Genomic DNA, 14,189 nt, shown 5'->3' on the forward strand with positions numbered 1-14,189 from the left:
AAGGGGAAAAGGAATAAGTATGTATATAGAACCTACTATGTTCTAGTCACTGTGCTAAGCACTTTTTACAAACATTTTATTTGGTCCTCACAGCAACCTTTCAAGGTAGGTGCTATTATTATCCCGATTTTACAGTTGAAGGAACTGAGGCAAACAGACTGGGGGATGGACTTGAACTCAGATCTTCCTGACTCCTGGCTCAGTATTGTATTCATTGTGCCACCCATTGGTCATGATCCAATAACCATATAACCCTCAGCCAAGCTGCTTTCTGCCTGGATTCCCCAGCTTCCTATTGGCCTCTGAGTTGCAGACCTGGGGTGAGGCATTCTTATGATGACACTCTCAAGCCACCAAGCTTACTTACCAATGAGGAGGCAAGTGTGACCTGACACCAGTAGTATTCAAAGTCAGGACTTGAGGTGTGGCTTTTAGTCCTTTATTTCTGTTGTGCCCCTGCCCCCTGGCAAGTCCCTAGAGTGGCTCTGAGAAGAGAAGTATGGAAGAAAGGCAGCATCACAAGGAGGGATTTCTCCTCTGCCTGATTCTCTATGTTCTGTTTCAAGGTAAGACAGGAGCAGAGGCAGGGGATGGAACAGAGCTGGCTTCCCAGAAGCACCCTAAGCCCTTCATTTGATTGTTTTTCCCCATCATACCTATCTCTTCACTTTGCTTCTGTTCCAGATAGAAACTTAATCATGCTGGGCCTCAACCCTTCCTGACCACCTGCCTCTGCTTCTATTTAACCACCTCATCTCTGCTGCCCACCTCTCTAATTCTCTTTCATTCCAGGTAAAGCACCCATACCCACAGTGTCCAGGTGTCCACTGACATTAAAACTGATGCACCTGTATTATGCCCTTTCCCAGTCTCTGGAGACAAGTGATGTGGGTTAAATGATACTGAAACATTTTTTTAAAAAAATGTTTTATTGATGTATTTTGTTTTTATATCACCTATATTTCCAAACACAGCCATCCCTCTAGTGGGGCAGCTAAGTGACACAGTGGATAGAGTGCCAGGCCTAGAGTCAGGAAGGCTCATCTTCCTGAGTTCATATCTGAACTCAGATACTTACTAGCTGTGTGACCCTGGGCAAGTCACTTAACCCTGTTTGCCTCAGTTCTTCATCTATAAAATGAGCTTGAGAAGGAAATGGCAAACCACTCCAGTATCTCTGCCAAGAAATCCCCCAAATGGAGTCATGAAGAGCAGGGCATAACTGAAAATGACTGAACAGCAACCACCCATCCCTCTCTTTGCTCTCCCAGAAAGTGATCTTATAACAAAGGATAAAAGAGGGGGAAAATCAGCAATATTAATCAACATACCCCCCAAAAGTATGACGATATATGCAGCACTCCATACCCTTAGCTCCCTGCCTGTGCAAAGAAGTCTATGGGGGAAGGGAGGGGCCTTCTCATATCGTTTCATTGTTACCAAGGTTGGTCATTATAATCATGTAGCATTCTGTTTCAGTTGATTCTGTAGTTATTCTTTCTATTTACATTGTTATAGTCATTGGCCATATTTGTTTTCTTGGTTCTGTGTATTTTACTTTGTATCACTTCATGTAGCTCTTTCCATACTTCTTTGTTTCCATCATATTCATGATTTCTTACATCACAGTAACACTTCTTTACATTCTTGTGCCACAGGTTGTTTCACCATCCCCCCAATCAAGGAGTATCTACTTTGTTTCCAATACTTGGCTCCTTCAAAGAGGGTTGCTACAAATATGTTGGTTTATAAATGTATTATTATTTAGAAGCTTATTTATCATAGTTACTATGCATTTTATGAAAAGGATAGAGAGCCACCCTCAGACCTCGGAACTGACTATGTGACAAGTCACAATCTCCCAGTGTCCTCAGCAACTCTCATAGACCATATGTTGCAGACAGGTGTCGATCTGCATTGGTGGAGGGAGCTTCTTCACTTGGGAGTTCCCTTTACTGAGGAAATGACAAATCCAGTCTTATCTCTATCCCCAAGCTCTTTGTACTGTACAAAGCGCTTTACTCACAATAGCTTTGTGTGGTCTCATTATCCTCACTTCACATATCAGAAAACGGAGATACAGAAATTAAAGCAAATGATGGCTAAGGTCACACAGCTAACAAGTGACAAAACTGAGTCCCCAAACCAGGTCTTCCTACTTCTGTTCTGAACAGGACTAGAATCCCATTGTGTTCACTGGGATCTTTTTTGCCATTACGAGAGGATAGGAGGATACGGCAGGAGGAGGGTCAAAGACAATATTAAATGGGACGTGGTAACAGACACCACTAAAAGACACCCCTCAAGGTATTCTGTCCCTGGCCCAAGAAGAGGGTAGATCTGTAGTTCATCTGATGGGATCCATCTACATAGTAGAATGTAAGCTCAGAGGCAGGGATTGTTTCATTTTTGTCTCCATAAGCCCAGCATCCAACACAGTGCCTGGCACAGAGTATATGCTAATTGAGTTTCATCGAACTGGACACAAAATAACCAGTCAGTGAGGGCTCCAGATGTTGATGATGATGATGACTTAAGGGCCCCAGATGTTAGTGACGATGACTTCCATGGATCCTTGGGAAGATGACTGAGTCTAGGAACCCTTTGGAGTAAAGTCTCTGAAGGAGTGACCCAAAGCTCTCCCTTTGGTGCTCTCTTCACCATCTTTACGGATGACTACATGAAGGACTAAATAACATATTCATTAAATTCATAGATAAAATGGCACTAGGAGAGATAGCTATATTAGATAACACAATTGGGCTCCCCAAAATCACAATGGAAGGATTAGAAAAAAAATATATGTTTAGTTGGGATAAATATCAAATACCACTCCTGGACTCAAAATACCAACTTCCCAGCGTAGAGCGTGGGAGCTGTGGCAAGAAAGCAATTCATGTGAAGAAGAGCTGGGTGTCTAGTGGGATGTAGGAGCAACATGAGTCAACAGCATGTCACAAATGTCAGAAAAGTTAGTGTAAGCCAAGGCTACGTGAAGAGAGGCTCAGGGGCCAGAACACGGGAGGTGACAATCTGACTAACTCACCTCCACGAGGGTTGGCTTCAGTTCTGGCTGCCTCATTTTAGAAAGAGCAAGGCCACAACAGAATGCAATCTGAGGAAGGCAACCAGCATAAGAGAAGGGCCTGGAGACCATGCCATTCAAGAGACAGTTAAAGGAAGTAGAGACCTAACTTGAAGAAGAAAGAATGCTGACTCTGGAGTTAGAGGAGCTATGTTCACATCTCAGTGGCGTCCATTTTTGTCGAGTCATTTCTCAGTCATGTCCGTTTTCTTGGGTTTTCCTGGCAAAGATACAGGAGAGGTTTGTCACTTCCTTCTCCAGCTCATTTTATGGATGAGGAAACTGAGGCAAACAGGGTGAAGTGACTTGCCCAGGGTCACATAGCTAGTAAGTGTCTGAGGTTGGATTTGAACTCAAGTCTTCCTGGCTCCAGGTCTGGCCGTCTACCTGCTGTGCCACCTAGCTATCCCTCTAGCAAATTACTTCACCTCTTCTCTGGGACTCTGTTTTCTCATCTGTAAGATGGGGGGGGGGGTGGACTGTATGACCACCTTTCCATATCTCATTCTACAATTCTGTGAAGACTTAGGGAGGACATGCTGGCTGGGTTCAAGTATTTGAAAGGCTATCATATGGAAGAGGGATTAGATTTGTTTTCTTTGGTCCCAGATATTAGAAATTGGAGGAAATGACTAGAGAAGGCAGAGCAGAAAATTTAGACTTAGCAGCAGGGGAAAAAATTCCTAACAATCAAAACTCTTCTGCGGTGGAATGGGCAACTTCAGGGGAAGTGAGCCCTTCCCAAGGAAAGGGGGGTCTTTGGATATAAGCGAGATAACCTTTTGCTAGAAGAGACAAAGTGGCGTGGTGCATGGAGCCCTGGTCCTGGGGTCAAGAGGACCTGAGTTCAAATCCAGTCTCAGGCACTTATAGCTGTGTCACCCTGGACAAGTCACTTAACCTCAGGCTGCTTCAGTTTCCCTATCTGTAAAATGGGGATAATGAGAGCACCTACCTCCCAATGGTGTTGTGAGAATCAAATGAGATCATATTTGTAAAGCACTTTGCAAAGCTGAAAATGCTAGCTGTTATCATTATCCTAGATCTAGAGCTGGAAGAAGCCAAAAAGCCAAACTGTCTCCTTTTACAGAGAAGAAAATGAAGGCATTGGCCAGGGTCATACATGCAGTGTGTGTTAGAGATAGGGCTAGAACCCAGGTCTCCAAGATTCTGAGGCTGGTTCTCTATCCATTATACCCCATGGAGTAAGAGATAGGGCACCAGACTTGGGATGAGGAAGACACAGTTTGGAATGTCACTTCAGACATTTTCTAATCATGTGACCATGGGCAAATCACTTCACCTTTCTGTCCCTCAAGCAACTGATCTGTATCAGTAAAAAAGTTCTCTGTCCCAATGAAAACACAAGCCGATCTAAAAAACCAAAGCCAGGGAGAAAATTGAACAAAGGGGGACAGGATAGGATGGAAGGAAATATAGTTAGTCTTTCACAACATGAGCATTGTGGAAGGGTTTTACATAATGATACATATGTGACCTATGTCGAATTGCTTGTCTTCCTAGGGAGGATGGGGGGAAGGGAAGAGGGGAGAGTATTTGGAACTCAAAATTTTAAAAGCAGATGCTCAAAAAAAGTTGTTTTTGCATGCAGCTGCGAAACAGGATATATAGGGAATGGGGCATAGAAATCTATCCTGCCCTACAAGAAAGTAAGCGGAAAGGGAATGGGAGGGGAGTGGGGTGACAGAAGAGAGGGCTGACTGGGGAATGAGGCAATCAGAATATATGCCATCTTGGAATGGGGGGGAGAGTAGAAATGGGGAGAAAATTTGTAACTCAAAATCTTGTGGAAATCAATGTTGAAAACTAAAATATTTAATAAAAAGGGTCAGTGAAGAAGGGGAAGAGGAAGGGGAAAAGGGGAAAAAAAGGGAAATTTACATGAGAACTTTGTTGTGTATTTAAAAGGAATAGCAAGTTGCACATAGTAAATTTGTGATTTCATGTGCATCTTATTTATTGTACTATGTTATTGGAATGCTTGTTTTAGTCCATAAATTTTAAAAAAATTAAATTTTTAGAAATGCCTACTAAAAAAAAGAAATTAAATAAAATTTATATTTAATGAGAAAAAAAAAAAACCAAAACCAAAAAGCATAGAGCAGTTTCTGCTTCAGTTATGTCAGAGGGGATGGCCTTGGAGGCCCCTTCTCCTTCAGGTAACACCCTGAATTGTAACCACAACAATAATAATATCTAGGTGCCTTAGCTGCCCAGGTATTCTCATCCTTGCTTCTTTGCATTCCTGCACAAGGTGACAGACCTGTGTGGTGAGGGCAAATGAAGGCTGAGTCTTCCTTGACCTGGACGGAAGGTCTGTGGCAAGACAGAACATCCTAGGGATGGTCTGCAAGGATGGGGAGGTTAAGGGTGGGACAGTTAAGGGGCCGTCACTGGCCCAGGGCTGACTTTTCAGGTAGGTTTTGCATAGCGGCAGGAACCCTACAGGAAGTGAGGTCTGAGAACTGACCACAACAGCTTCCGCCATTTGCCTGTGAGATAATCTCATATGCTGTGGTCTGAGGACACTGAGAATCTGGTCATTGTAAATCAGGGGTCACTTGGAGATTGGAGAGAATTTGTATGGATCCCCCAATATGTCCTTCCCTCTGAAAAGGTCATCATGATCCAAGGCCTATATCCATCTCATGTAGGAAACCACAGGAGTGGCATTCTCTGTCTTTCAGGTTCCCCACCCCAAATTGGGAGCAGTGATGCCTACACCATCAACTGCACAGGGTTTGACCTGTATGGGGTGGACCCTGCTGCCTTCCAGTCGGTGTTTGATAGAAAGGCCTTCCGTCCGGTTATCAACTACAGCATTCCCACCCTAGTCAACATCTCCTTCACCCTGTCTGCCATTCTGGATGTGGTGAGTCCTGACCCCTGCCATACCTCCCTGGGCCCCAAATATGGAGGGAGGAAAATGGAAAGAGTGTTGGCCTTGATGTCAGAGAAGTGGTTCCAGTTTCCTGGCCCTCCTTTCACTATGTGGTGATGGAAAAGTCACTTTCTCATGTAGGTCTAGTCCAAGATGACCTTTCTGCAATGAATTCAATTTCTCCCAAGTTGGATTCTATCAGGAATTTACCACCAGCAACCCAGACCCCATGGCTTCTGGGAGGCAGCAGATAAAACACCTGGCTTGGAGTGAGCTGACAAATGAATTCAAATCCTGCCTCTAACACTTACTAGCTCTGTGACAACCAGCAAGTCCCTTGAAATCTCTGAGACTCAGTTTCCTTATCTGTAAAATGGGAATTGTTAAGATATCCACATGAGGGGATCTCTTTATATGCATTATGGGGCCTCTCTGGTCTCAGTTTCCCCACCTGTAAAAAGTATGAAACACTTTGTAAAGCATATCATGTAAAACATATAAACATATAAAACACATCATGTAAAGCACATCATGCATAAAATACTTTTCAAACCTTTGACCACTACAGATATGCCAAGCATTATTATGGTCACCCCCTGCTCCAAACCCTCCTCTCATCTCTTTGGCTTACTTACCTACTTGGACTCACCTTTATTCCATGGCTTATGGCTGAAAGACAAATTTGTCACATGAGATAGATATCCCAGGAACTTAAGAGCAGGAAAGGAGGCTGGCATGGGGCTGGTCCTCCTGGGTTCCTTGAGCCTGATGGGATCCTCTTCCCTTAGGATGCCCAGATTCAGCTCCTGACGTCCTTTCTCTGGGTGAATATGGTAAGGCCAACTCCCCTGCCGAGTTCCATTTCTTCTGCTCCTTGGATCACACTTCCTATGGCTGGCGGAGCCTGGGGAATTAGACAAGGCCACTCCACATTGAGTCAGTTGTCTACCTAGCCAGACTTCTCTCTGTCCATTTTGTCTCCCCTTTGTTCCTTGGGGGCAGGGATGGCTTCTGCTTTTTCTTCAGATTTCTAAGTGCTTAGCATAGTGCCTGGTACTGAGGTTTGTTGATTGAGCAAACAAAGTTTCCGGGGCAGCCAGCCAGCCAAGAAGGCAGAGACGAAAGGAAGGCCCAGAGAGGGTGGGCAACCCAAACCAGGAGACTGGAAGGCAGGAGGTAAGTACAGGCTCTCAACTTGAGAGCATTAGAAACCCCACTCAAGGTCTCCCTGGAACTGAAGCCACAAGGGAAACAGGTGGGACTTGAGATCAGAGTTTAAGAGGGTATAATGAGGGAAAGAGATACTTATCTAGGACACCAGGACTTGGTCATCTTTACCCATCTTTCACTGCTCTGGACTCTAGTTTTGGGACAATCCATTCATCAGCTGGAACCCAGAAGAGTGTGGGGGCCTGAAAAAGATCAGCGTGACAGCGAAGAACCTCTGGCTCCCGGACATCTTCATCGTAGAGTTGTGGGTATTAGGCCAAGAAGAGGAAGATAAGTGTCCTGAAGAAAAGGACAGTGTCCTGAAGAGAACACACCAAGAGGGTGTGGCCTTCCAGGACTAGAATAGTGGGATGGAAGAGAGGCCGGAGAGTGAGGGAGGATTGGGGAGCACGGGATGACCGGAGTATGATGTCTTGGCAAAAATAGAAAGGGAGAAGGAACTAGAAGGGAAGTATACAGAGTGATAGAAAAAACAATGACTTTGGAGTCAGAGGACCTGGGTTCAAATCTCAATCCCAATGCTCAGGGCAAGTCACTTGATCTTCCTGAGCTTCAGTTTCCTCACCTGTAAAATTGAGGGGGTCGGGCTAGGTGGTCTCTGAGATTCCTTCCAGTTATAGAGATATGAGCCTCAGTCACGTCCCCTCTGGGCCTCAGTTTCTTCATCCATAAAATGAGGGGGTTGGGCTACATGGCCTCTGAGGCCCCATCCAGCTCTAGCTCTAGGATCTGTGACCCCACCTCCCATGCCTCTCCTATGCAGCATGGATGTGGACCAGACCCCACCCAACCTCTCTGCATTTGTGCAAAGCACTGGCCGGATCAGATATGATAAACCCATGAAGGTGACAAGCATCTGTAACCTGGACATCTTCTACTTCCCCTTTGACCAACAGAACTGTACCCTAACATTCAGCTCTTTCCTGTACACAGGTAAGCATGGTGGGATTTCCATAGACACCCTAGTGCTTAGCACAGTGTTTGGTATATAGTAGGCATTTAATAAATATTTATTGACTGACTGGTCAAATCTAATGAGGTGATGTGTGTGTGTATGTGTGTGAAGTGCTTTGCAAACCTTAAAGCACTACATATGTTAGTTATTATTAATTATTATTATTAATTTTGGTTGACACTCTCCAAATCACAGGGTTAGTAAAGACCCAGAAAGGGTCTCAAGAGATGATGTTGAAAATGTACCAAAGGGGGAGGTATGGAAGTTACAAGAGAGGAGGAAGGCCCAAAATGGTGTGGGTGGGTATGTGAGCCAGGAGCAATTCTGGAAACAGAATTGCAGAGTGGGAACCTGCACCCCAAAACTAGGATGAAATCTGTACCCCTGTTTGTCCACTGGAAGCTTCACTGAAGCATAGGGGACTCTGCTGACTTCCAAATCCATACCAATATGCCACGGAGAATGGCACTTTCAAGTGTGAAGAGTGTGCACATTTGTAGAAAGTGGCTTTGGAAAGCATCTTCCTGAGGACACAGCAGCCAAGTGCTGGTCTGCCTTACGTACCCTCAGTCCCAGCTCTACTGATTCGGTTGGGTCTCCTCTGCAGTGGATAAACTGCTGCTGGGCATGGGAAAGGAAGTGTGGGAGATCGCAGACAATTCGCGTGATATCATTCGGACCCAAGGGGAGTGGGAACTCCTGGGCATCACCAAAGCAACCCCACAGTTGGCAGTGGGCTCCAGTCTTTATGACCAGATCATGTTCTACGTGAGTCCAGATATCCTTGTTTTGATCCCTTCTCCCCAAGCAATGCCATTATGACTTGTTCCCGAGGCGCCCAACAGAGGGCTAGAATCCATCTTCGCAGGTCCAGTGAGTTGAGCACACCCCTTCACATATGTATGGGAAGAGAATTGTCGATGGGCAGAAAGTGTAGGGAAGGGCCTAAAAGCAGCACAAATGTGAATAACAGAGCTGGCCACCTAGATGCCCAAAGTCAGAGGTCCTGGGTTCAAGTCGAGACTTTCCTAGTATATAAGCTGAGATGAGTCACTTAAGGTCTGTGGTCTCAGTTTGTTCATCTGGAAAATGACTGGATGGCTTCTGGAGTCCTTTCTAAATCTATGAAACTAGAGAATTGTCACCAGATTAGATGAGCAGTGAGAGGTCCTGTCTGCCCCCCAAACATCGGAAGAGGTGGTTTTCCTGGAAAGGCAAGAGAAAGGCTGGAAAAGACACCAAGCACGAAGATGAAAATGCCCTTTGTTTCTGTGAGGACCGTAACTTTTATCTTGTGAAGAGGAAGAGGATTATCATTACGAGACTGCGTTACCAAGTGTAGTGAATGCTGTGAGACAAAGCAGTCTTCCTCCTTCCCTTACTAGTGAAGTCCAGAATAAATGCTGGCTTAGACAACAAAGTCAGGAGTTGTCACCAGAAGCCACAGTGAAAACGTACATTAGCTAAGTGATCTATAAGGGATCTGGAGTTCTGCCTGTCAGCACATTGCCGTAGATGAGGTGTTCAATTTAGGGACTTGGCACATGGCGTCCTGAAGGACTTATTCCCATATTTAATTGTATAATCCTGAGGTGCAGGGTAATCCGGAAGTTAATTAATAAAACTTCAACATGTCTCTCAATGAAATGAGCTTAGAATCCCTATCCCAGTTCATAAAATCAACTGGAGAAACTTTTCCTAGTAGTCATTATCATATCTCTCTAAATAGCAAATTCTTTCATGCCAACAGGCAGCATGTCACAGTGGAGAGAAGGCTGGCCTTGGAGCCAGGAAGACAGGTTCAAGTATTCCCTCCTGTGTGGTGCTAGGAAAATGATGTAACTTCTCAGTGTTCTGTCTAGGCAAATCTCTAAGCCTATAAGTTGAAGAAAAGGTATAATCCTGCACTGATTGTTAGAGGGAGTTTCTTCATCTTGAAATTTCCTATGCCAAAAAAATCACAGGTCCAATTCCTATCCTCATCCTATTAACAATGTAATTAAATATAAAACAAAGACACAGTTCATTATTTTTAATCATGTAATGACTTAGAATAATTATTTTAACTGTACAATTGCATTGATTGTTAGAGGGAGTTTTTTCATCTTGGAGTTTCCTATGCCAATAAAATTAGAGGTTCAGCTCCTATCCCTATCCTATTAATAATGTTATTAATTATAAAGCAAAGACAGACAATTATTTATAGTAATATAATAATTCATAATAATTATTTTAACTGTGCAAATTATCACAGCTAGAGTCATCTCAAACCATCCCTGTGGCAGCAGATGACTTCACTTCACTTCTGAGAACATAGTCCCACACCATTTAGTACACTTAGGATAACAACATCTCTACAAGAATCCCCCTCATATTCTTCACAAAATAAAGTCTCCAGTACTACAAAGGGCATCTTCATCTTCTTTCTTTGCATCTTCTTCAGCTTTTCTCCAGCCACAATAGGAAAACAACCTCTTCAGCTTTTCTTGAGCCCTCACTCTTAAGTCTCCCTCTATACTCACTCTCCATAAAATTCTCTATAATGTTTCTTCATAGAATAAGAGTTCTAACAAGTTCCTCCTCATCTTCTTCTCTTCATTTTCTCTATAAACTCCTTAAAGATCAAAGTTAAAGCATGAGCTTTTCTTGACTCCATAGGAAGAAGCCCCTCATAGAATAACAGTTGTAACCATAACTCTTTGCTTCTTAGAGAGACAATGCTGGCTTGTAAAGCTGCTGTAGAGGAGGCTTTTTACATAGGGATTACATAAGTAGGTAAAACACATAAAAAGGAAATATAAAGGAATTTTTGGGAGGACAGTACTAGCACCTGGGGTGGGGGGGAGGAGTTCAGGATAGTTCACAAGCAGGTAGTGGTCCTTGTGCTGAGCCTTGAGGGAGCCTAGGGATCCTATGAGGCAGAAGGGAGGAGGGAGAGGACAGCTGGTACAAAGGCAGAGATCCTGGAGATAGAATAGCATAACCAAGGAACAACAAATAGCCCCATCTGGATACAAGGCCGGGAATGGGCAATAAGCCAATAGGAAGTGGTTGGAGCCAGGCTGTGTGGGGCTCTTGAGATCAGGTAGGAGCTTGTGTTTCAGCCTCGAGGAAGTCTCTACAATTGACCAAGCAGTTTCAGGGCATGTTTCAATCCAGACTTTAAGGTTATCGCTGGTGTCTGTGTGTGGACGGGGCTGGGGGGAGAAAGACCCAAAAGAAGGCAGTGGCAAAAATAGAGGATAAATATGTTTCACACAATGGTCAAGGTCAGTCAATCAATCCATAAACACCTATTAAGCACCCACTGTGTGCCAGGCACTCTGTTAAGTGCTAATTCATAGAAAAGCAGACCTTCAGTGGTGAACCTGAGATGAGAGGGACTAGCTTAGTCAGAGAGGGAAGGAATCATTCTTTACTGTGAAGTTTTGATGAAGACTAGCCCTAACTGCTGCCCCCATCAAGCTCAGACACCCTTCAGTTCCCATTTCCCCCATCTCCCTCCCCTTTTCCAGGTGGCCATCCAACGACGGCCCAGACTCTATGTCATAAATCTTCTGGTGCCCAGCGGATTTCTGATAGCAATCGATGCCCTAAGCTTCTTCCTGCCAATTGAGAGTGGCAACCGGGCCCCTTTCAAGATGACCCTGCTGCTGGGATATACTGTCTTCCTGCTCATGATGAATGATTTATTGCCACCCAGTGGCACCCCCCTCATCAGTATGGCTCTCTCCACTGTGGGGAGGAACAAGAGAGGGAAGGAGAGAAGTGGGAGGGTGCGGGGCGCAAGGGATCCTAGGAAAGAGTATTATTATAGGATTGGGGTTGGGATTGGGGAAAGAGGCCACAGGAGGAGGTTGGAGATCACTCTGCCCCTTCCTCACTGAGCCCCCTCCTCATATGACCCACAGGTGTGTACTTTGCTCTGTGCCTGTCCCTGATGGTGGTCAGCCTGCTGGAGGCTATCTTCCTTACCTACCTTCTGAATCTGGTTACTACGCAGCCGCCACCCATGCCCCACTGGCTCCATTCACTGCTGCTGTGCTATCTCAGAATAACAGACTGCTACAGGAAGTCCCAGAAAGAAACCAGGGGCACTGGGCCCAACCCCATCCATCTGCCTGGTAATTGGCACCAATACAGCCACACTACTAGTCTTCTTTTGCCCTGACACCTAAATAGTTCCACTTCTCTGTTCCTAATTGTGCCATCCTTCCCAACCTGTGACTGAGCCCTTATGCTCAGGTTACAGGAAGCTAAGAACAATGGGCCAGTTCAAGCAAAGTGAAACATAAAGAGTTTAAATATAAAGCCCTATGCTTGGGTTCAAAGAAATCAAATGAACAAGCACAGGATTGGGGAGCCACAGCAAGATAATAAATCACATGAAAAAGATCTGGGCGTCTTAGGTGAGCACAAATTCCATATGAATCAACACTGACAGGATTGTCCAAGAAGTGAATGTCGTCTGATGCTGCATTAATTCAAGCATAGCATTGCAAACAAAAAGATGACTATCCAGCTGACTTCACTCTAGTCAGGGCACATCAGGGATGTTTTGGTCAGTTCTGGGTCCCACACTTTAGGAAGGACATTGATAAGCACAAGAGGGCTCAGAGATGCAACCAGGATGGTACAGGGACACAAAATCCTGGTTCTGAGGGGATCAATTAATAAAAGTGGCTGGAATTTACATGTCCCTTTAAATTTCACAAAACATATCTGAGCTTCACAAATGATCCTTTGAAGTAGGTATTATAGATAAAATTCCCATATTCCCATTTTAAAGATGAAGAAAGTAAGGCCCAAAGAGTTTAAGTGACTTGATTATGCTCTCTCTCTCTCTCTCTCTCTCTCTCTCTCTCTCTCACACACACACACACACACACACACTAAAAATCTATGATTCTCTCTATAGGGCTGATGGAGCCAGTGGTTATGGCAGCATGGGTACCAGGCTCTAGTGAGGCTGGGCTAAATGGAGACCCGAGATCAACAAGGGCACCGTTGGAAGAGCAGGCCCAGGGGCAGCCAATGGTTAACTTGTGGGGGACATTCTGCCTTATTCTGGACTCACTGCTCTTCTGGGTTTATCTGCTGTTCATGAGCTCCTCTCTCATCACAGTCATTGTTCTCTGGAGCTCCTAGAAGTATGGTAACCCCACCCCCAACTTCTGCTTACGGTGAACAATAAACCATCCTTTCTTCCCCTGTCCCAATGGCCATTCCTGCCCATGCCATCCTCAGTTTGCCCCAAGTCAAGTCAACCAGCTTCATCCTGGCCCAGGGCAGTTTCCTGACTCCTCTAAAGCCAATATTCTTGCTCCTCCCCTCCTATAGCTTCCTCTGCCCCTTCCAGCCAGACCTAACCTTTTTATCCCTTGAGAAACCTGCCCAGGGTAGCCGCCCATCATTGAGTTGTCCTAATAAATCATTTTGCAGAGAGCACTGGTTCCTCAGAGTATTTCTCACAAGCATGCACAAAATGCTTGGGAAGCTAGGGATGAGCTGAGACTCCTGGGATGAGAGTCTTGCCCACTTATTATGGCAAAATATCTGTTGTCCCAGACTAACAAGAATCTTTATTAATTTCTGATTGTTTTTCAGACTTTTCTTGGGAAAACAACTATTTTGTTCTAATTTTAAATTCCTAGCAAGTATTTATAAGGGTACACAACTTTTTGGTAAAATTCAAATTTAAAAATTAAAATTAAAAATTAAAATTTTAACTTAAATTTAATAAAAAATCAAATAGCATAGTGAATGAAGTGGCTAAAAACATTGTTCTGTCATTCGCCATGAGGCACACACTCTCCAGGTGACCACACTATGAGTGAGGTGGGGAATGTGTGCAGAGAGCATGCCTGAGTCAGGATACATTAACACGAGACACCTGACCAGGGCACATGCAGAGAGGGCACTACACTACTGGGTGGGGAACATGTGAGGCCAGGAAACATGGAAGAGAGGGAACCCCAAGAACGCACGTGGACAGGGACCATTCATTGGCAGGCAGA

General features: G+C 44.6%; 1 protein-coding gene across 1 annotated transcript; it reads left to right on the plus strand.

Annotated features, from left to right (window-relative positions):
• Window positions 1-499: 499 nt before the first annotated feature.
• Window positions 500-13,339, plus strand: LOC118857432 (5-hydroxytryptamine receptor 3C-like). The gene is made up of 9 exons (XM_036768118.1): window positions 500-566; window positions 5,794-5,978; window positions 6,776-6,820; window positions 7,352-7,461; window positions 7,981-8,150; window positions 8,780-8,940; window positions 11,688-11,892; window positions 12,084-12,296; window positions 13,091-13,339. The coding sequence occupies exons 1-9, from the start codon at window positions 500-502 to the stop codon at window positions 13,318-13,320; spliced, it is 1,386 nt and encodes a 461-aa protein (XP_036624013.1). The 3' UTR covers window positions 13,321-13,339.
• Window positions 13,340-14,189: the final 850 nt, after the last annotated feature.

The sequence above is a fragment of the Trichosurus vulpecula genome, chromosome 7 (assembly GCF_011100635.1).
Source record: "Trichosurus vulpecula isolate mTriVul1 chromosome 7, mTriVul1.pri, whole genome shotgun sequence".
Classification (NCBI taxonomy): Eukaryota; Metazoa; Chordata; class Mammalia; order Diprotodontia; family Phalangeridae; genus Trichosurus; species Trichosurus vulpecula.

Bases quoted from the DNA above. Each gene is read 5' to 3' on its own strand.
- LOC118857432 (XM_036768118.1), top strand. From the start codon at position 500: ATGGAAGAAAGGCAGCATCACAAGGAGGGATTTCTCCTCTGCCTGATT. The intron at 8,941-11,687 runs GTGAGTCCAGAT...CCCCTTTTCCAG, and splicing joins ATGACCAGATCATGTTCTAC to GTGGCCATCCAACGACGGCC. The intron at 11,893-12,083 runs GTATGGCTCTCT...TATGACCCACAG, and splicing joins CAGTGGCACCCCCCTCATCA to GTGTGTACTTTGCTCTGTGC.